The sequence below is a fragment of the Hemiscyllium ocellatum genome, chromosome 5, assembly GCF_020745735.1.
Source record: "Hemiscyllium ocellatum isolate sHemOce1 chromosome 5, sHemOce1.pat.X.cur, whole genome shotgun sequence".
Lineage (NCBI taxonomy): Eukaryota > Metazoa > Chordata > Chondrichthyes > Orectolobiformes > Hemiscylliidae > Hemiscyllium > Hemiscyllium ocellatum.
In genome coordinates this window covers 82,519,203-82,540,152 of record NC_083405.1, presented here as the reverse complement: position 1 = coordinate 82,540,152, position 20,950 = coordinate 82,519,203, and the positions used below count along the sequence as shown (strand labels likewise).

Here is a 20,950-nt window from a genome sequence, read left to right as displayed (position 1 = left end):
AGGTTCAGGTCACTGAGTCCTCCTACCGCTAGGTGGGGAGGTTCAGGTCACTGAGTCCTCCCACCGCTAGGTGGGGCGGTTCTGGTCACTGAGTCCTCCCACCGCTAGGTGGGGCGGTGCTGGTCACTGAGTCCTCCCACCGCTAGGTGGGGAGGTTCAGGTCACTGAGTCCTCCCACCGCTAGGTGGGGGTGGTTCAGGTCACTGGGTCCTCCCACCGCTAGGTGGGGGTGGTTCAGGTCACTGAGTCCTCCCACCGCTAGGTGGGGCGGTTCTGGTCACTGAGTCCTCCCACCGCTAGGTGGGGGTGGTTCGGGTCACTGAGTCCTCCCACCGCTGTATCTTGGGTGGGAAGGCTGTGAGTTGCAGGTTGGGGCCGCGGTTGATTGGGTTTATTTTCTGGGTGGGTTGAGTGGGCTGTTGTGGGAGACACGGAGAAGATGCCGCTGGGTTTGAAGCCGTCCTGCAGCGTGTGCAAGGCCAATTCCTCGGCCATGTGGAGGAAGAGCAGTCAGGGTGAGATCGTCTGTAATAACTGCGCTGGCAAGAGCCCCGGAGCCGGCTGTGTTTCAGGCCTGACCGCGGGGCCCGGCTCAGCACCGGCTGCTCAGCAGAGCAACGGCGGAGGAGGAGGCGGAGGTGGCAAACAGGTGAGGCTGGGAGGAGCCCGAGGGGGAAGGCCACTGTGAGCTGCTTCCAAATCCTGTCCAGAGGGAGGGCTAGGCCACCAGCCTGAGAGTTTTATCACCATTTAAGTCAAATAAATCTGATTAAAACTTTCACGATTCTGAAAGGGGCGCTGTCAGAGGTGCACAGTGTAAATGAACAAAGCTCATATCTTTTGTATATTTAAGATTAGGTGGGGAAGGGGAGAAGACATTTCTTCAATAAATAGGGCAGTCAACATTATGGTATTGTCCATTAAATAATTTTTCTGATGACGTATCTTGTATAGCAGATTCATTAATTGTTGATGCCTTATTTTTGTTCTTTAAAGTAAATCACCACCCTGAATTGCTGATGGGAATTTTTTTTGCATTCTGGTAAGTAATGGATCCCTTATTAAGATTAGAACTTAAAAGGATCAGGATGTGTATGGAGGACTATCTTATGTTACCTTTTAAATAAATTGCCTTTTTGGAAAATAATAATACCCTCGAGCCCCTCCGTTGCCCAACAGCCCAAAGAAGGCTTTGACTATTTCGGTGGACAGAGAATGTTGCTTTTCCACGGGCGCAGAGCTAACTGTAGAGGAGGGGGATTGGGAGTGATATCCGGATTAGGGAGTCACCGTTTCTGCTGTGAATAGAACAGAGCGTGAAAACATTTTAATAACATGTTTAAAGACATGTCATAGCTTAATCCAAACTGAAATGTTTGTCTTTCATGAGCAAATGGGGACAGGGATGAACAATGTGATTCTCAAATGCTGTTGAAATTCCTGTGTCTTAATGGTCAGTGTTCACTGGCAATTTATTGATATTCAAGATATGATAGTTAATGTAAAAAAAATGCTGGAAGTATTTTAGTAGACCTGACAGCATCTGCACAAGGAATAACAAGATTAACATTGTAGTTTTGTATTTTTTCATGAGACGTGTTAGATGTTTAATTGGCTCTTAGCAAGCATCCACGTAGATTTCCCAATCTAAAATATTGAACACATTCCTCATTCAGTCTTTGCAGGCTTCAGTTGTTCTTGTATTCCACTTTCTGTTCAAGTTGATTCAATACCAACTAGAAGTTAAAGTTGGGAACTTCTGTGAGCTTAGCCAATTGAGGGATCTCTGTCCTGTGGTAATGTGGCTGGACCTGCCAGAAGATATACCTGAAGTAGGCCATTCGGTCCATAGAGTCTCCTGCATTAATTGAGATCATGGTTGATCTGTTAGTCCCAAGTAAGAGGCCCAAAACTATTCACAGTATTTCAGCTTTGGTCTGACTAATGTCTTGTATAGTTTTAGCTAAACCTCCTATGGATGCCCCATTTAGTTTCCTTTTTAAAGCCATCTTGTATTTTGGTGTCATTCATGAAGCAGTTTCAGCAAAAAAACTTTATCAAATTGAAGAAACACAAACAGAGTTTTAAATAGCTAATGAGATGAATGACATGCTCTCATTCAATAGCAACAGATGAACTCAGGCTAAGATTTGTCCTTTTCAGTAAATGAACACGGGTATTCTTTTTACTTCACAGATTTATTCATCGTACTGGGCTGTGTTCATTACTCTGTTGGAGTAATACTATTCCATAATGCATACGGGGTAAGCGAGATTGTAGATTTGAGGTTACAATTGAATCAAGCATAATCATATTGAATAAAGGAACAATCTCAAGGGGCTAAATGGCCTACTCTTCCTTGTTCATCAATAATAATAGAATAACTACAAACTTTTTGCTAATAATGGTAGTGTTTTTGTTTGTTTTATATTCTGACAGGCAAAGCAAGAAATTCATAGGCGGTCTGCAAGGTTACGGAACACAAAATATAGGTCCATGCCTCCTGCTGAAAAGAAGGTTTCAACTAAAGGAAAGGGACGCAGACATATATTCAAATTAAAAAATGTAAGACAATTTGCAAAAACTTTTGTATATTTAAGATTAGGTGGGGAAGGGAAGAAGACATTTCTTCAATAAATAGGGCAGTCAACATTATGGTATTGTCCATTAAATAATTTTTCAATTTTTCTGATGACGTATCTTGTATAGCAGATTCATTAATTGTTGATGCCTTATTTTTGTTCTTTAAAGTAAATCATCACCCTGAATTGCTGATGGGAATTTTTTTTTGCATTTTGGTAAGTAATGGATCCCTTATTAAGATTAGAACTTAAAAGGATCAGGATGTGTATGGAGGACTATCTTATGTTACCTTTTAAATAAAGCTTGCAGAATTAATTTCTTTGCAATGCATAACTAAAATTTTGGCCCTATGCTATGACAGCTCAATACTGCTTTATGAAGATGAATATTTCTGTTTTGAATTGGAGCATGTTAACATTGGCATTTAATAAGGGACCTATTGGTTATCAGAATTGTAACAGGAGACTGTTTGCTGAATTTTCTATAATACTGATATGCTTAACACGACAAATCTAGGTCATGGTTTGATGATTGAAAGTAGGCTCAGCTTGCAAATCATTGTGATCATTTGCTCATGGAATAATGTTAAGTAGTATTTTGAATGTTTGGAATAGTCTGAATTTTCATAAAATGAGATTGTGATATTTTGCAGCCAATTAAAGCACCAAAATCTGTGTCTACGATAATCACAAGTGAATCTATTTTCTATGGGGTAAGTACTTTTCAGAGTGCAGTTTTGTTTCTCTACATAGGAAAAATCCACTACCACAAATTCTTTTAAAAAAATTTTAACTTGCCTGAGCAATAATGGGCGGCACGGTGGCACAGTGGTTAGCACTGCTGCCTCACAGCGCCTGAGACCCGGGTTCAATTCCCGACTCAGGCAACTGACTGTGTGGAGTTTGCACGTTCTCCTCGTGTCTGCGTGGGTTTCCTCTGGGTGCTCCGATTTCCTCCCACACTCCAAAGATGTGCGGGTCAGGTGAATTGGCCATGCTAAATTGCCCGTAGTGTTAGGTAGGGGTAAATATAGGGGTACGTACGAATGATACATTATGATCCCCACAGATATTGATAACTTATAAAAAGATATTTGAATATCCAATTCCTGACTTTCACATGAGAACATTTCAAGTTTTAAGACTTTAACAAACTCTTCGCTGTCTACATGTAATGGTGCACATTTTCTGCAAACTTGTAGTTTTTTTTGGGAAACGTTCTAAAGTCTAAAGCTTCCAAGTCTCCCGGTTTTGCCAAATTGTAATGCCCAGCATCCGTTGACAGTCCTGTTTCTCAGTTCTTCAATGATTTTCAGTAACAGGACCTACTTTAGCGATTTCTTCTTCTATCACTGGGCAAGTCTTTCAGTATCCTTAAATAGCTATGACTTTTGTTTTAAAACAGTGGATTAGCTTTCCCAGCAATCTGTCACAGTAGCTATTGTTCCTTATCTCTCCATCTCTGTCTCTGCTCAAAGTCTGCATTATCAGGAACATCTGCTTCTGCTTTTGTTCTTAGACGTTAAGTGTGATAGGTTCATTTTAAGAACACACAACCTGTTCCAGTTTGCCTTAAAGATGTAATCCAAAATGCTATCATCTTGTCAAACTTTGTACTTATAAATTTTATATATGTGCAACGATATGGTTGTCAGCAGCTTATTACTCTAATCTTTTGAGTTTTTGGTTAAATTGAGTTGTAACAAATTTCATAAGTGAATCCTTCAGAAACTATAATTCCCCGATTCCTTGAGCATGACTTTTTCTTATCAATTTACCCTCATAAAAGAATGCGTCCATCTAATCATATTTGGAGTGCAATTCTGCCCCACATCCACCAAATGTTTGTTCCGTATTTCTTTTGCACTTTGTAGGTTGACAGATGTTAACCATTCAGTCTTTACATGTAAGCTGTTGTCTTGTATTGTACAGTTTGATCACTAAATAACTTCATGACCAAATTGACCATGTTTCTCATGAGTGCATTTTCAAACAGTTGTTGTTGACTGGTGTGAAAGAAGAGTATCCTATGCTTGATGTCCCACCCCACAACCTCTTTGTGGCACTGAGTCCAATTTTCATGCTAATGTTGCAGCACTAGCAGATACAGCACACACAAGTGACCAGAACCTATTTGGAATATGTGACTACCCAGTGCATTTACCTACTGATTCACTATTGACTAGGATTTTCAGAAGTTTTAAGAGTTTGTCTATTTTACATAAAAGATTTATACTTTTTCAATGTGTTTTAGGGTATATACTACCAAATTGGAGATATAGTCTCTGTTGCGGATGAAGATGATGAAAAGGTTTACTATGCTCAGATCAGAGGATTTGTGCAAGATCAATACTGTGAAAAGAGTGCAGTGATTACGTGGCTTATCCCAACTCAGGCAAGCTCCAAAGATCAGTTTGATGCAGCAACTTATATACTTGGTACATATTAAGTTGTTTATATCTGTATTAAAATGTATGTGTTAGATCACATAACTAAAATAATGTGGTACTGCAATGTTGTTCATTCAGAACATTTCTAAAGAAGGCCTCAGTTTTGACTCAGCAAGCTGCAGAACGTTTTAGAGGTTCAGGTGCTTCACTGCCTGCTTTCTTGACCTTTCAGAAATCCAACTTGAACGTAGATAAATTCTAAATGAATTTAGGTGGACTTATTTAAGTTTTAAATGCACTTTATGGTTACAGGGATGTGAATCCAAAATTGTGCACTTATTGGATTATATTACCAGTGACTGTTGCAGTTTCCTGTTTACTTACTTGAGGTGTTATTCATACTAGTGGCAGTACATTTGCCCTTTATACTCTTTATTGTTTTTTTCTGATTCAGACTGTTACTTACTTTCTTTTCCCCCCCATTTTAACAACACAGTCTCCTAAAGCTATCACCTTCTTACTCTGAAGACATTATTAATCCTTCAGCATGTTATAAAGAGACCATCACATGTGAACTTTGGTGAATGTCAGCAAAAATTCATTGACTAGAATATAATCCCCAAAGTCTGATCCTATCTTCTGCAGGCTTGTGTCTTCTCTCTTCACAGGTGCTGCCAGGCCTGCTGAGTTTGTCCAGCATTCTGTGTTTGTTTCTGATGCTGTCTTTATCTGATATCCATGTTAGGCTTTTGGCATTAGTCAGTTTTTCCCCAAGCACTGAGCCTAACTTTTATGCCCCTTTCATCAACTTGGCTGCAGTCGGCTAACACAAACTACCTGGTACTTTCTGAAATGAACATTTACACGAATTGTGCTCGTAATTCTTTTTTAAAAAATGAGTCTTTAGTTCTAGATTCTGCCATGAGAGGAAATATCTTTTCCACTTTGTCAATATAATACTGCTATGACTGAATATGTTTAATGGGCAATTCTGTAAACTACATAATGAGATTTCTTTGTGAAATATTCTAGAGGCATTTCATCCCTTTTTAATCTATTCACAAGTCTTCTCAAAGCTGTTGGAAGAATATCACTTTCTGTCAGCTAAGCATTGTTTCTAATGCGGCTTGTAGCAATTACCTTTCAAGACTATCTGTGATTCTTGTTTAAAAGTAACATATGAACAATCAGCAATAAGGCAGACCTTTGTGTTATAATCCCCACAGAGACCTGTCACATTTAGAAAAATTCAAACTTTTAAATGGTAACTGAAATAACCCAACACAATTTCATGTTTTAGAACTTTTACTGTAACAAATAACTAAAAGAAAATGATGAAACACTACTTTCTTCAGTTCTGAAGAAAAGTCATATTGAACTCTCAACAATAACTTCGTTTCTCTGTCCATAGATGCTGCCTGACCTGCTGAGTTTCACCAGCACTTGTTTTTATTTCAGGTCTCCAGCATCTGCAGTATTTTGCTCTTATTGTGGTTAAAAATATAGTGTGAATTCAGATCTTTTTGCACAGGGAGAGAATATTACATCACAGCTGATCCAAGCTAGCCTGGGAAAGCAACATTCGTAAAGCTCTAGGAATAAATTAGCCACTTGGTCTTTCATACCAGAAAATAATTGCTGTAGGTTTTTTATTCCTTTCAAATGAAACGAAACCCAATAGAAAAGTTAGTATCAGTAACTGGTTGTTTAATATGTAAATTTTTCTGACAGCAGTCTAGTAAAAGATGGTGTGTGTACTGTTTATTAAATTGTCTGATCCAGAAAATACCAGTTTAATTGCTGATGGATGAATGTAACAAATCAGGAATAGCAAAATAGCGACAAGGCCATTTTCACTGGCTCCATGAGAAAAGGTTACGAAACATAGGAAGTGCTGGAGAAGCTCAGTGAACTTGGCAGCATCTGTGAAGAGAAAAGCAGAGTTAATATTTCTTATCCAATATCAGTCTTCCTCAGAAGAAGGCATATTGCACTTGATGTGTTAACGTAGCTTTTCTCTCCACGATGCTGCCAGGCTCACTGAGTTTCTCCAGCACTTATTTTATTTCAGATTTCCATATTTGCAGTGTTTTGCTTTTAATTGAGAATAGGTAAGCCACATTCCTCCATCTGATCACTCTCCAAGGGACTTTACTGGAAACTGAATGTCTGGCCATTACAGATACTCAAGAAGCTTGAATGCAATTCCTCAGTGGAATAGTTTACCAACACTGGATTGCTGCTAGGATTTCTCAAACCTCTTTCTGACAGGATACTGTGGTTTCAGATGAAAGATTCAAAACTGATGGCCCCAGATGCTAAACACACAATGGATCTAACCCAATGTTAATTCTTTCTGTCAATCTACTAGTCTTGATGCAACGGAAATGTTCGTGAATTACAGCTGTGTGGATTTGAGGAGTGATAGCTTGATATCTGAGCACTGTGAGAAGAATGGCTTTCAGTCGGGTGGTAGTTCAAAAGCTAAGTGAGCAAAATACTGCAGCCATAAACAGTAATTATCATGCTGCACAAACGTGTGACATCACCTCTAACATGGTAGAACTCTTGATATTAATCCTCCACTGACACTGCAATTCTATTCCTCAACTAATCCACGATGGATGCAATAAAAGGACAGTTTATTGGCATTGCAACATAATTGTTTTACATCAGCAGTATGTTCAGCACCAACTATCCTTGCACCTTTCACTTCGAAAGCTGCTGTGTGGCATATTGTAACAAGTGTATCCTATTATGAATCAGCAGTTTTAAGATGTAACAGATCACAAAATGAATGTTTTAAGAATTGCTTTGACCCTCACTAGTGAACCATTTGCAATTGATGTGTTCAATACTAGTGATAGTTATATTTTTAAATTTTATTACAAAATTTTCCTTTAACTTCAGGGCCAGAGGAGGACCTGCCAAGAAAAATGGAGCATTTTGAATTTATTTGCCATGCACCTTCAGAATACTTCAAATCAAGATCGACTCCTTTTCCAGTTATTCCAACCAAACCTGAGAAAGGGTATATCTGGACCCGTGTTGGACCAACCCCTGCAATAACGGTGAAGGAATCAATAGGAAACAGTTTATAGCCAAGGTGTTAAAGCTTTCTTAAAATAAGTTTGCATTTGTGCAATATAGCTGAATCTTAGCCTGATTAAAAGGCTCACTGTTTTAACATGTTTTCAGTGTTCATGCAATTTTAAACATTCAAAACTATATTAGCATGAGGTTTATGAACTCCAACAATTCAGTTTAAAGTCTTGACATACTTGAATTAATATGGCAAGATCTATTTTTGACGTGTCTGTAAATTTTGCAAAGCTTTGGTTACCTTTATCAATTTAAGTACAGTATTTGTATGTTACGAAGTATTTTGTATGGAACTGCTCATTGTGCCACATTTAGATTCACGTTCGTCAATTATCAATTTTGCAATAAACAGATTTGTGGTTGATGGAAATAGGAATCTAACTTTGTACATTAAAAATAAAACACTTATTGCATATTAAATGGTTGCATGTACTTTTAACTAGTTAGAAATTACTATAATTGGAGAAGACTTAGAATTTCTCTAAGTATATTATTTTCTGTGTTTTCTGTTTTCTGTTTTCTTGATCAGACTTGACATGTAAATTCCAAATAGGACATTGTAGTTTTTCAGGTGTGAGATTTTGTTAACTTTAAGATTATATTTTTATAAAACTTAATGTTTTCTGTGTATGCTGTGATGGGGCAAGAGGATTATTAGTTTAATGAAAGGTAATTTTGTATTGTTCCTGTGTACTTTTGATGTATGCACATTTATTTGTATGGCATCTATTTTTCAAGGCTATATTGCCTTGGCAAAATTAAATAAAATTAAGAGGAGGAAAAGGTGGAGTTGACAATTGTAGAAACCAAAATTGGGGTTTAATTCCAGAAGTTTTTAAAACCTGATGACATTGAACATGATTATAGCTCTTCACTCTGGAGAAGCTGAAAAAAAAATGCACTGTGTGCTTTGTCTTGGTAAGGGTATAAAAAAATCTGAATTTAGAGTAAACGATGACTGCTCTGACTATTTTCACAACCATGCCCAATTCTTCTCCACTGTGTTGCCATAGCAGCAGCAATTAGTTAAAATACAAATGTACTATTTAAGTGAGTTTAACATGTGGGTTTCTGAATGAGTGGGATGGAGACCGGCGTTCAGAGATAGAAGCGCTTTGAGTAGAGACCCCGCTTCCATTTTGTGGTCCACCAAGAATTCCTTGCTAACCAAGAGCTGGCATACACTTTGTAGCACTTGAGTTCGGAAAGACGAAGTGACATTTCCCACAGTGTTGGTTAAGCTGAGCAAATAAACAGGCCCATCCTCAGTCCGGGGCAAACATGCTCTTGAGTGCATTCTGCATTTAATACTCCAGTCAAGGAGCTACACTTTCAATGGCCATGTATGTCAGTACAAAGACCTGAGACAGACTGGTTCATTCTCATCCCACTTGTGTGCAATGTCTGTGAAAAGGCTGACAATTCCTCACTGTCTGTGTTCAGCTGAGCAGGGGCTGGCAGGTCTTACACCCTCTGTACAATTTTTACTGGGTAGAGCACAGGAAATAGAGCCCCACTGTTCTTGAAATCATCACAAAAGTTAAAGATTTTATACAGTATGCAAGATTCACCAATTTATCTGATTTTCAGATTTAGTTTGAAAAGAAAGCACGGAGTAGGTTTCTGTCCTGAAAATAATCAGTTCATTGCGAGTAGTTAGACTCGAACTACTGTAAACAGTTATAAAACATCAGCATATAATTTTGTTAATTCAAATTCTAATCCCCTAATAAATCCCCTCTCCACTACCTTAAACACATAGACACAGATAGGGTTAAATAGATTATAGGCAGAGAGGAATAAAACTGGAAATCAGTTCAGTAGTCTTTTATCCCAGGTTCTTCTGTTGATATGATTATTATGACTCCTGCTGCTGGCCAGTATGTTGCTTAAATCGTCTTTCTCTGAATGCTTCAGTTGGTTGGTAAGTGGCATGAGGTAGTGAGAATTCACTCAGTTTGCTGTAACTGAGGAGCAGAATGTAAATGAAAAACAGGAGGGGGCCAAGATTAGGTTTATGCGTGGTAATGGTGAAGGAAGAGGAAGCAAAACCATTGCAGGTGATTCTCTGATAGAACTGGATACATAAAATTGGGAAAAGAAAATATTGTAGAAGCTATATGTTAGAAATGCAACAGAAAATGCTGAAATCACACAGTATCTGTTATGAGAGAAGCAGCAATAACATTTAAGGTTGCTGACCTATTGTCAGAACTGGAAGAAGTTAAAGGTGTAACGAATTCAGGAAAGGGGAAGAAAAAACAAAAAGTTCTGAGATAATTGCAGTGCAAGAGAGATTAACAGAAGGGGTGGTGGTGTGAGGCAAAAAGAGGATGGGTTTGGGACAAGTAAAGAAACAAAACATGGATCTAGAGGAAGTGTAAATCAGAATAAGGGAGCTGTCAATAAAAGTTGCTGGCTGAGTAATAGGGATAATGGTTATGATCTGAAATTGTTAAACTTAATTCTCAGTCAGATTAAATGCAATGATGGAAGTTGACTATAGAGTTGTATCAAGTGGAAAAAAAAAGTAAACAGTATTTTATGTGGTATTGGCAATATATTGTGATATGAAATTAAGACTATCATAAATGGACTGTTCAGAGTTTCGGTAGAGCCATCATTGAAGCATTGTCTAATTTTGGACCTGGTCGATTGTAAACAATTTTGTTCTTATTTCAAAATTTCAGCATTGCAGTACTTAGTTTTAACTGATTTTGAGGGCTAGAGAAGATCGTCATGGACAGTCAATAGCCTAACTAATTTTGAGAGTTTTGGTTGTCAGAATAAATTCAAGGAAATCTCGTTTTGGAAAAAAATTAGTCTTTGTGGCGACAAGATTAATGTTTTAAAAATATGCAAAGAACAGATTTGGTTAAGTTGGATTTGTGTGTCAAATAGCTAGATTACACGTTGGCAGCTATTTTTCAGATACAATGCCTATAGGAGCAGATGACCAAAGCATCTGGTGATTATTGATTCACTTTGACTCTTTGAAAGAGCATCGAACAAGTTTCTGAGCGAGGGGGCTATTTCAAGTTAAAAGAGCACAGATACCAGGGTTACTGGGAACGGGAGGACTCAAAAGATTTTCCTAAGGACTTTTCTGAATATACCTAGAAGATAGTGTGACTGTGAAAGGTCCCAAATTGATATCCAAAGAAAATTGGGGGTTAACAGCAATAGATCTTTAAAATATCATTAACTGATACAAAAAAATATTCAAAATGGCTAATGGAATGCAGGCAATTATAACTATAGGATAGCTTGAATTCTACAAAGCTCGAGTTATGTCCATCTTGTTCACTATAAGGAATTCTCTGTACTTCATCTTAGGGATAGAAAGCAGGGTAGACTTACCAGAATGATGATACAAGAGTTAAGCTATGATAAGAAATTATAAAACTTGTGTTTCCTGAAATTTGGAAGGTTAAGAAGAACAGATAACATATCTTAAAATGAACTATTTCCACTGGTTTGGTTTGAGTCCAAGATGCATAGAATCCCTCCAGTATGGAAGTAGGTCATTTGGCCCAATGAGTGCAAGCCAACTCTCCAAAGAGCATGCTACCCAGACCCATCCCCCTACCCTATCCCTGTAACCTTGCATTTCCCATGGCTAATTCGGCTAGCCTACCCATGGGCGGCACGGTGGCACAGTGGTTAGCACTGCTGCCTCACAGCGCCTGAAGACCCGGGTTCAATTCCCGACTCAGGCGACTGACTGTGTGGAGTTTGCACGTTCTCCCCGTGTCTGCGTGGGTTTCCTCCGGGTGCTCCGGTTTCCTCCCACAGTCCAAAGATGTGCGGGTCAGGTGAATTGGCCATGCTAAATTGCCCGTAGTGTTAGGTAAGGGGTAATGTAGGGGTATGGGTGGGTTTCGCTTCGGCGGGTCGGTGTGGACTTGTTGGGCCGAAGGGCCTGTTTCCACACTGTAAGTCTAATCTAATCTAATCTGTGGACACTATGGGCAATTTCACAAGGCCAATCCACCTAACCTGTATGTATTTCGACCATGGGAGAAGACTGGAGCACCATGCAAAAATCTAAAGTGACATGAGGAGAATGTGTGAAGTTTGCACAGTCACCAGGCTGGAATTGAACCTCGGTTCCTGACACTGAGAGGCATCAGTGCTAACTACCGAGTCACCATGCTCACCCAAGAGGCAATGTATAAAAATTAGAATCAAATCTTTCATTGGTCAAATGTGAGTAAAATCTCTCCCCAAGAACAGTGGTAGAAGTTCAGAACTCTAAAATCGTCCACTAGATTATGCCACTAAAAATGTTACATTATCTTCTTGAATTATATTCTTTTAATGTTAACAGTAATAATCTCAATGCAGAAACACTAAAAGAAACTTCTTTTCAGTCACCATGGGAACTGTCATTGGTAAAATGCCTTCCTCACAGCATCAGTGAGCCAGACCTACTTTCTGAGTTTAAAAATAGCATTACCTCTGTGAGTGGGTATAATTATCAGGAAAATGATCTCACTTTGAGTGACTCCTAGTGACTCAATGTTCTCAATGGACCATAATTTATTGTACTAGGGTATCAAAGGCACAAACTATAGATGAGACCTGCTATTTCAAATTAAATTTTGAAATCGACTTGTGGGGCAATTTGCTGAAAATGCAAGTTGATAACGATACAATGAAGGGAAACCTGTCATCCAGGAGCTGAGTAAACAATCAACAATATATCTCATCAGCCAATTGGGAGGATTGTGAAATTAACCATTTAAGTATGTACATGAAAGTGCAAATAGGAATGAGGGAACATTTATACTAAATCAAGTGCAGAAAGTGAAATAACGAGTGAAAGGAAAATTGGATTGATAAAGGGAGAAAAGGGACAGAAGGGAAATGTAAATCTCCAACAAGGTAAACCTGAGAAGGATTATTATTCTACTGAAGCAGTGGTTAATTTTCAGTGCTACAGAGGTTGACTGGTAAAATAATGCTTACCACCTTGTTAGAAGGGTAGTTAAACTGAAATAGACAAGGCTTACCTTTCTATGATTTCAATATACCATATAAGAGATGGCTTGCGAGGCAGTGGGGCCTCGTGCTGCATTGGTAATGTCCATACCCTTGGACCAGGACACCCAGGTGCAAGTCCACCTGCTCCAGGTGTGTGTAATAACATTTCTGAGCAGGGGTTGATTAGAAAAAATAGGTTAATTTTTTTAAAAAACTAAGATGTCTTACTGCCTAAGCCACTTCAATGGTAAGGCAGACAAGGTTCATGACATTTTGGTAAAGCTAATAGCGGAAACACAAAACCAGCAAGAATGTTTGGATTTCTAAATGTAATCTTGCATTTGGTCTCACATGAAGTGCCTGTAGCAGTAACAGATAAACAATGATGGCCTGTCATTAACCTTTCTGTCTACAAATAATGGCTCATTCTTCAATAGTCAATATATTATGGAATAAGAAATCTAAAAGGAATGTCTGTTTTAGTTTGGGATCAGTACATACTACAGGTTTGTTAGCTGATAACCACAAACAAATGTGGATAGATGAACAATGTTTTGATTGTTAAATTTTCAACACAAATTAATAAAAATGTTGGCGATTGTTTGGAGGTTAAATCTGAACTGCCAATTAAACCAAAATAAAATAATATGCAAGACGTAAATTAGCATCTAGTCTGTCACTAAAATCTAGTTTTTTATTCCTATTCTTACATTGTACTACGGAATGAAATACCTGACAGCTTTAGCATTGATAGATAAAATTGCTTCCTGTGGCTATTATGAAAGTAAATGAAAACTTCACCGAGGAAAATCAGCCATAGTGGCACAATTGAGTAAAAATTCCATTCGACTGAGAGCATGAATCGTGAAATTGCACGAGCTCCAGGTCATGATTTTATATCTGTTAGTTTTAATGGAAATGAAAATTTTTGCATCAGCGTATGCAATTATATACTGGAAGCAGAGAAGCAAACATTTTAACCATATGTATTCTCATCTGGAATTCTGTCTGACTGACAAGTTAATCTCCCAGATAAATCCATTCCTATAATCTCACAAATGGTGTATGGTCTTCCATTTTACCCTTGCAAAAGCCTTTTCAATTTAAGCCTTCAATAGAGACCTATCAATCCAAGAAGAATTGAGGATCAGTTTACTATTGGTTATATTTATGAGATAATGACAAAAAAAATTATATGGAAGATCATTTGAAATATTGTTTTGAATTAGGATTCAATAGTTTATCTTAATGCGTGATTATATTTTTAAAGGCTTTTATTGGAAGTCTTAAAATCAATAGTTTTGTTTTAAAAATGTCTATAGTACCATTAAAAATCTGAGGTCTGCCTGCTAGTTAGTCACAAGTCAGAAGTGTGACAAAGCACTTCCCAATTGCCAGAATGAGTGCAACTCAAATAACATGGAAGATATTATCCAGAACAAAGCAATTCAGTTGATCAGCAACTCATCTACCACATTCAACATGGACTCTCTGCATATTGACAACGAAATGTACCATATGCAAGGTGCACTACAGCAACTCTCCAATGCTCCTTCAAGACATTTTTTAAAGTTACAACCTTTACCATCTAAAATGGCAAGGACAGTAGATGCTTGGTAATGCCACTACTTGCAGGTTCCCCTCCAAGTTCCCCTGTAACTTTATAGTATTTCACTATCTGTGGGTAATAATTCTGCATTTCCTTTCTATAGAGCACCGTGTATTCTTTTTTAATTTGCTTGTTAGATGTAGGTGGCACTGGCTGACTCATCATTAACTATGATTTGGAGATGCCGGTGTTGGACTGGGATGCCGGTGTTGGAAGGTTAAAAATCACACAACACCAGGTTATTGTCCAACAGGTTTAATTGGAAGCACACTAGCTTTTGGAGCGATGCTCCTTCATCAGGTGATGGTGGAGGGCTCAATCGTAACACAGAATTTATAGCAAAAATTTACAGTGTGATGTAACTGAAATTATACATTGAAAAATCGATTGTCTGTTAAGCCTTTCATCTGTTAGAATACAGTGATAGTTTCACTTCATTTATACACATTAAATGTCCTGCTAAGATTTGCTTTCCCAAAATGCTGCACCTTGCATTCATCTGAATTAAACTCCATATGCCACTTCTCAGCCCATTAGCCCATCTGGTCACGATCCTGTTGGTAACCCTCTTCGCTGTCCACTACATCTCCAAATTAATAACTGTACCACTTATGCTTGCATCCAAATCATTTTTGTAAATGACAAAACATAGAGGACCCAGCACCTATCCTTGTGGCATTCCACTGGTCATAGGCCTCCAGTCTGGAAAACAACCCTCCACCACCACCCTCTGTCTTCTACCTTTGAGCCAGTTCTGTATCCAAATGGCTAGTTCCCCCTGTATTCCATGAGATCTAATCTTGCTAATCAGTCTCCCATTGGGAACCTTGTCGAAAGCCTTACTGAAGTCCATATAGATCACATCTACTGCTCTGCCCTCATCAATCCACTTTGTTACTTCTTCAAAAAAATCAATTAAGTTTGTGAGACATGATTTCCCATGCACAAGGCCATGTTGACTATCCCTAATCAGTCTTTGCCTTTCCAAATACATGTACATCCAATCCCTCAGGATTCCCTCCAACAACTTGCCTACCACCGACGTCAGGCTCACTGGTCTATAGTTCCCTGGCTTGTCCTTACCACCCTTCTTAAACAGTGGCACTACGTTTGCCATCCTCCAGTCTTCCGGCACCTCACCTGAGATGATCGATGATACAAATATCTCAGCAAGAGGCCCAGTAATCCCTTCTCTAGCTTCCCACAGAGTTCTTGGGTACACCTGAACAGGTCCTGGGGATCTATCCACCTTTACCCGTTTCAAGGCATCCAGTACTTCCTCCTTTGTAATCTGGACATTTTGCAAGATGTCACCATCTATTTCCCTACAGTTTATACCTTCCATATCCTTTTCCACAATAAATACTGATGCAAAATACTCATTTAGTATAGCCCCCATTTTCTGTGGCTCCACACAAAGGCCGCCTTGCTGATCTTTGAAGGGCAATATTCTCTCCCTCGTTGCCCTTTTGTCCTTAATGTATTTGCAAAATCCTTTGGATTCTCCTTAATTCTATTTACCAAAGCTATCACATGTCCTCTTTTTGCCCTCCTGATTTCCCTCCCAAATATACTCCCACTTCCTTTATACACTTCTAAGGATTCACTCGATTTATACCTTACATGTGCTTCATTCTTTTTCTTAACCAAACCCTCAATTTCTTTAGTCATTCAGCATTCCCTATACTTACCAGCCTTTCCTTTCATCCTGACAGGAATATACTTTCTCTGGATTCTCGTTATCTCATTTCTGAAGGCTTCCCATTTTCCAGCCGTTCCCTTTACCTGCGAACATATGCCCCCAATCAGCTTTCGAAAGGTCTTGCCTAATACCATTAAAATTGGCCTTTCTCCAATTTAGAACTTCAGCTTTTAGATCTGGTCTATCCTTTTTCATCACTATTTTAAATCTAACAGAATAATGGTCGCTGGCCCCAAAGTGCTCCCCCACTGACACCCCAATCACCTGCCCTGTCTTATTTCCCAAGAGTAGGTCAAGTTTTGCACCTTCTCTAGTAGATACATCCATATACTGAATCAGAAAAATGTCTCAGTTCCACCCAAATAACTTCCATGGATGTATTTCCAGGAATATCCTCCCTCAGCACAGCTGTAATGTATCCCTTATCAAAAATGCCACTCCCCCTCCTCTCTTGCCTCCCTTTCTATCCTTCCTGTAGCATTTGTATCCTGGAACATTAAACTGCCAGTCCTGCCCATCCCTGAGCCATCTTTCTTGTAATTGCTCTGATATCCCAGTCTCATGCTTCTAACCAATCCCTGAGTTCATCTGCCTTTCCTGTTAGGCCCCTTGCATTGAAATAAATGCAGTTTAATTTATTAGTCCTACCTTGTCCCTGCTACCCTGACTGTTTTACTCACTTCTGTTCTCAACTATACCAAGGTCAGATTGTCAATGTCCTTTTGCAACTTACAACAGCCCTACACACTATGCACAACTCCACCAATCTTTGTGTCATTGGCAAACATGCTAACACATCCTTCCACTTTCTCATCCAAATAATTTATAAAAATCACAAACAGCAGATATCCCAGAACCGATCCCTGCAGAAAACCACTGGTTACCAAGATCCTGGCTGAAGGCTTTCCAGTACCACCACACTCTGTCTTCTATGGGCCAGCCAGTTCTGTAACCAGACAGCCAGACTTTCCTGTATCCCATGCTTCCTTACTTTCTGAATGAGTCTGCCATGGGGAACCTTATCAAATACCTTGCTAAAATCCACGTACACCTCATCCACTGCACTACTTTCATCAATGTGTTTTATCGCATCCTTAAAGAATTCAGTAAGGTTTGTAAGGCATGACCTGCCCCTCTCAAAGCCATGCTGACTATTTCTTATCAAGCTATGGTTTTCCAAATAATCATAAATCCTGTCTCTCCGAAACCTCTCCAATATTTTGCCCACCACAGACATAAGACTGATTGGTCTGTAATTCCCAGGATTATCCCTATTCTCTTTCTTGAACAAGGGATATTTTCAATCCTCCAATCATCTGGCACCACTCCAGTGGTCAGTGAAGATGGAAAGATCATCACTGAAGGCGCAGCAATCTCTTCCTTCATTTCCTGTAGTAACCTAGGGTATATCCCGTCTGGCCCAGGGGATTTATCTCGCCTCAAGTTTTTCAAAATTTTCAGCACATCCTCCTTCCTAACATCAACCTATTATAATATATCAGTCTGTTTTACACTGTCATCAGGAGATGGATTGCTCATTGGAGGATTTCTAGCATCTGACCTAATCACCTGTCACCTCCATTGCCCCAGTGTCATTTCTAACCAATTATGTCTATATGTGCCAAGAATGAATTCTTGCCACATTTCTTCTTGATTAACCCACTGTTAATTCTAAGGAATTTGGGCCTCGCAGAGACAGCTCGGGGCTTCAGTTCGATGTGTATTCAAAGGGGAAATGTCACATCCATCCCAATTCTTAGTGTTCACACCAGATGAGTCACCAATTCACTGAAAAGGCAGGACTGCTGCATCTTTAAGGAGCTATTGAATGATTTAAAGGGTCATTAGGAAAATGGGATTATTCCTGAATATTATTTTGTACATGTTTTTGGCCACTGATTTCTTTTAAATCAGTTGGCAGAAAACTTTTGTACCATGGATTGTTATTGTGTACGCTACATTCATATGTTATGCTACATTCATATTTTATATGATTGATGTTCATGTTTTCTGGAGGATGAAGAGGAGGAGCAGCTGAGAATGCTAATTTGGTAAGGTAGCACCCTAGGATTGTGTTTGCTGTTTCTACCCTTCCAAAGAATGTAAACAGGTGGAGATGTAACTAATCTGGTATGTCTGAGCAGCTTTACAAAATAGATTACAAAAGTGGTGATTGAGTTATGCCATAGTCTCATTGTAGCCAAATTTCATGCCATGCAGGGCATTGCTGATGGCAAACAAGAACACCACTGCGATGAATTGTTATGCCTCCTGGTCATACTAGTCTGTGAAGTGGACATTACCAATCTATGGAGGACAGCCATATCAGACGAGTGACTTGGATTGTTTGTTCAAGCAAAGAATTATACCACTTTCTTCATGAGCAACAACATGACAATAGTTCAGTTTTTCTAAAGAATAGGATTTCACAAATCCCTGGATTTTCGTGGAAGTTGAGATCTTGAAATATTGGGGTGAATTTCCCTGCCTCTGAACAAAATGGACACTGGTGTGAAGCCTGGGAAAGCATAGCGATAATGACAGAATGTGATTGTCTTATAACAGAGCCAGAAAGCTAGGCAGATTCTCATAAAGTCATACAGCCAAAAAAAACAGACCATTCGGTCCACCATCTCTGTGTCAACCAACAAATGCCAAACTACATAAATCCAATTTATCTGCATCTGATCCATAGCCTACAATGCTTTGGCATTTTAAATACTCATCCATTTGCTTCTCTGTATGGAGGGGGCGGGATATGAACTGTATGGAGGGGGCGGGAGCGGTGTGAGTGGAATAGATATGTTACTGTAAGGTACGGTCGAATGTCAATGTCACACCTACAATGTGCCAGCAGAATTTGTGGCTATCACGTTGCATGTGCCTCAACTAAATAACTATGTTTGAAGGTCAAAGGGGACTATCATCCATTGGGATGATTTGTACAGTCAAGAAAGGTAGTGAGGTATCCTGAACTGCAGAACACCAGAACTGCAAAAAGAGGAAGAAGAACACCTCCACAGTGTATTCGCCAAAAACGGATACCCCCCACAATTTCATCAACAGATGCCTAAAGGAAAGACAACAGAATGAGGATATATCACAACCCAAAGGACTAGCCACGTTACCATACATCAAGAACATTTCTGAACTGACAGCCAGACTACCACGACCACTAGGACTCATAACAGCACACCAACCAACAGCCATTCTCAGACAACAACTCACCAGGACAAAGGACCCGATACCCAGCATGAGCAAAACCAACGTAGTGTACAAAATCCCCTACATGGACTGTACAAAACACTACATAGGACAAACAGGAAGACAGCTAACGATCCGCATCCATGAACACCAACTAGCCATGAAACGACATGACCAGCTATCCTTAGGAGCCACACACGTAGATGACAAGCAACATGAGTTTGACTGAGACAACACCAACAGAGAACAGCCAGAGAATTCCGAGAGGTATGGCACTCATCCACAGATTCTATCAACAAACACAAAGACCTGGACCCAATATACCGGCCACTGCAGCGGACAGCTGGAACTGACAACCAGAAGCGGCAGATACAAACCACTATAAATGCCTGAGGAAACATCACAGAAGCGCTTCACAGGAGGCTCCCAATAACTGAGGATGTCACCTAGACAGGGGATGAAACGTCTGCAACACAAATTCCCAGCTCGGTGAACAGAACCACAACAACGAGCACCCGAGCTACAAATCTTCACACAAACCTTGGTATCCTGAGTACAAAAGTAAGAAACTGAGCAGGGCAGGAAGGGTTCATAGTTTGGGGAGATGGGATTGGTGAGAACCATTGAGTGAAGATGCTGTAGTTAGTGAGAGTGGTAGATCTTAATGGGAGGTGGGTGTCTCAGTAAAGTTGGAGTGAGAGTGAGGTCACAGAGAGAAGATGATGGCACTTATCCTTGTAGAGGAGGGCACTACATTCTTGAGATACTGCTGCATGTTCCTCCAGACCATGGACACAGCCCTGTCCCAGGCATAACTCAACACAAATTTCTATGAGAGCAGTAGTGTGGAAGTGGATATGTACTGAATATGGAGACAGTATAAAATTGTGTGAGAGAACTTGCTCAGGCTAATGGAGAGAAACCCTCCATGGAGCTCCTTGAAATTGACATTCAGCCAAATCTTGGGAAACTTCAGCCCCTCAGATTCTGTCTCCACAGATGCAGCCAGACCTGCTGCGTTTCACCAGCACTTCCTGTTTATACTTTAGAGATTATGTCTATTATAATAGGTTATGTTTGGAATAATTCCAGATCAGGTGTACGTCTCAGACGATCTCTGTTAACTTCAAGTACAGAAAGACAGATTGCAAAGACAAATAAGTCTAAAGGACTGACTGATCCTGCCTCAAAGGAAATGAGATAGTCGTCATTATCACTGTCCTCCAGATGGTCTCCAGGTGATAAATTTGTCATCAGTGTCCATGTCAAAATACTCAATCCAGAGCAATGTTTCCTTCACAGGGACCATGAAGTAAGATTCTCAACTCGACAATGCTGTAAGCTATGTGAGACGACATGAATTCTAAAATGTGCA

The 20,950-nt window shown here is 39.5% G+C and overlaps 1 protein-coding gene across 2 annotated transcripts; it reads left to right on the top strand.

The window, feature by feature from the left end:
* Positions 1-340: 340 nt before the first annotated feature.
* On the top strand, positions 341-8,401 carry gatad1 (GATA zinc finger domain containing 1). Of its 2 annotated transcripts, XM_060825526.1 has the most exons (5): positions 341-649; positions 2,440-2,565; positions 3,236-3,295; positions 4,837-5,020; positions 7,883-8,400. In XM_060825526.1, exons 1-5 carry the CDS (start codon positions 440-442, stop codon positions 8,071-8,073), a joined length of 771 nt encoding a protein of 256 aa, XP_060681509.1. In that variant the 5' UTR covers positions 341-439; the 3' UTR covers positions 8,074-8,400. The 2 variants fall into 2 exon arrangements, with proteins under 2 accessions (XP_060681509.1, XP_060681511.1); XM_060825528.1 differs by lacking the exon at positions 3,236-3,295 and having other exon boundaries at positions 7,883-8,401.
* Positions 8,402-20,950: the final 12,549 nt, after the last annotated feature.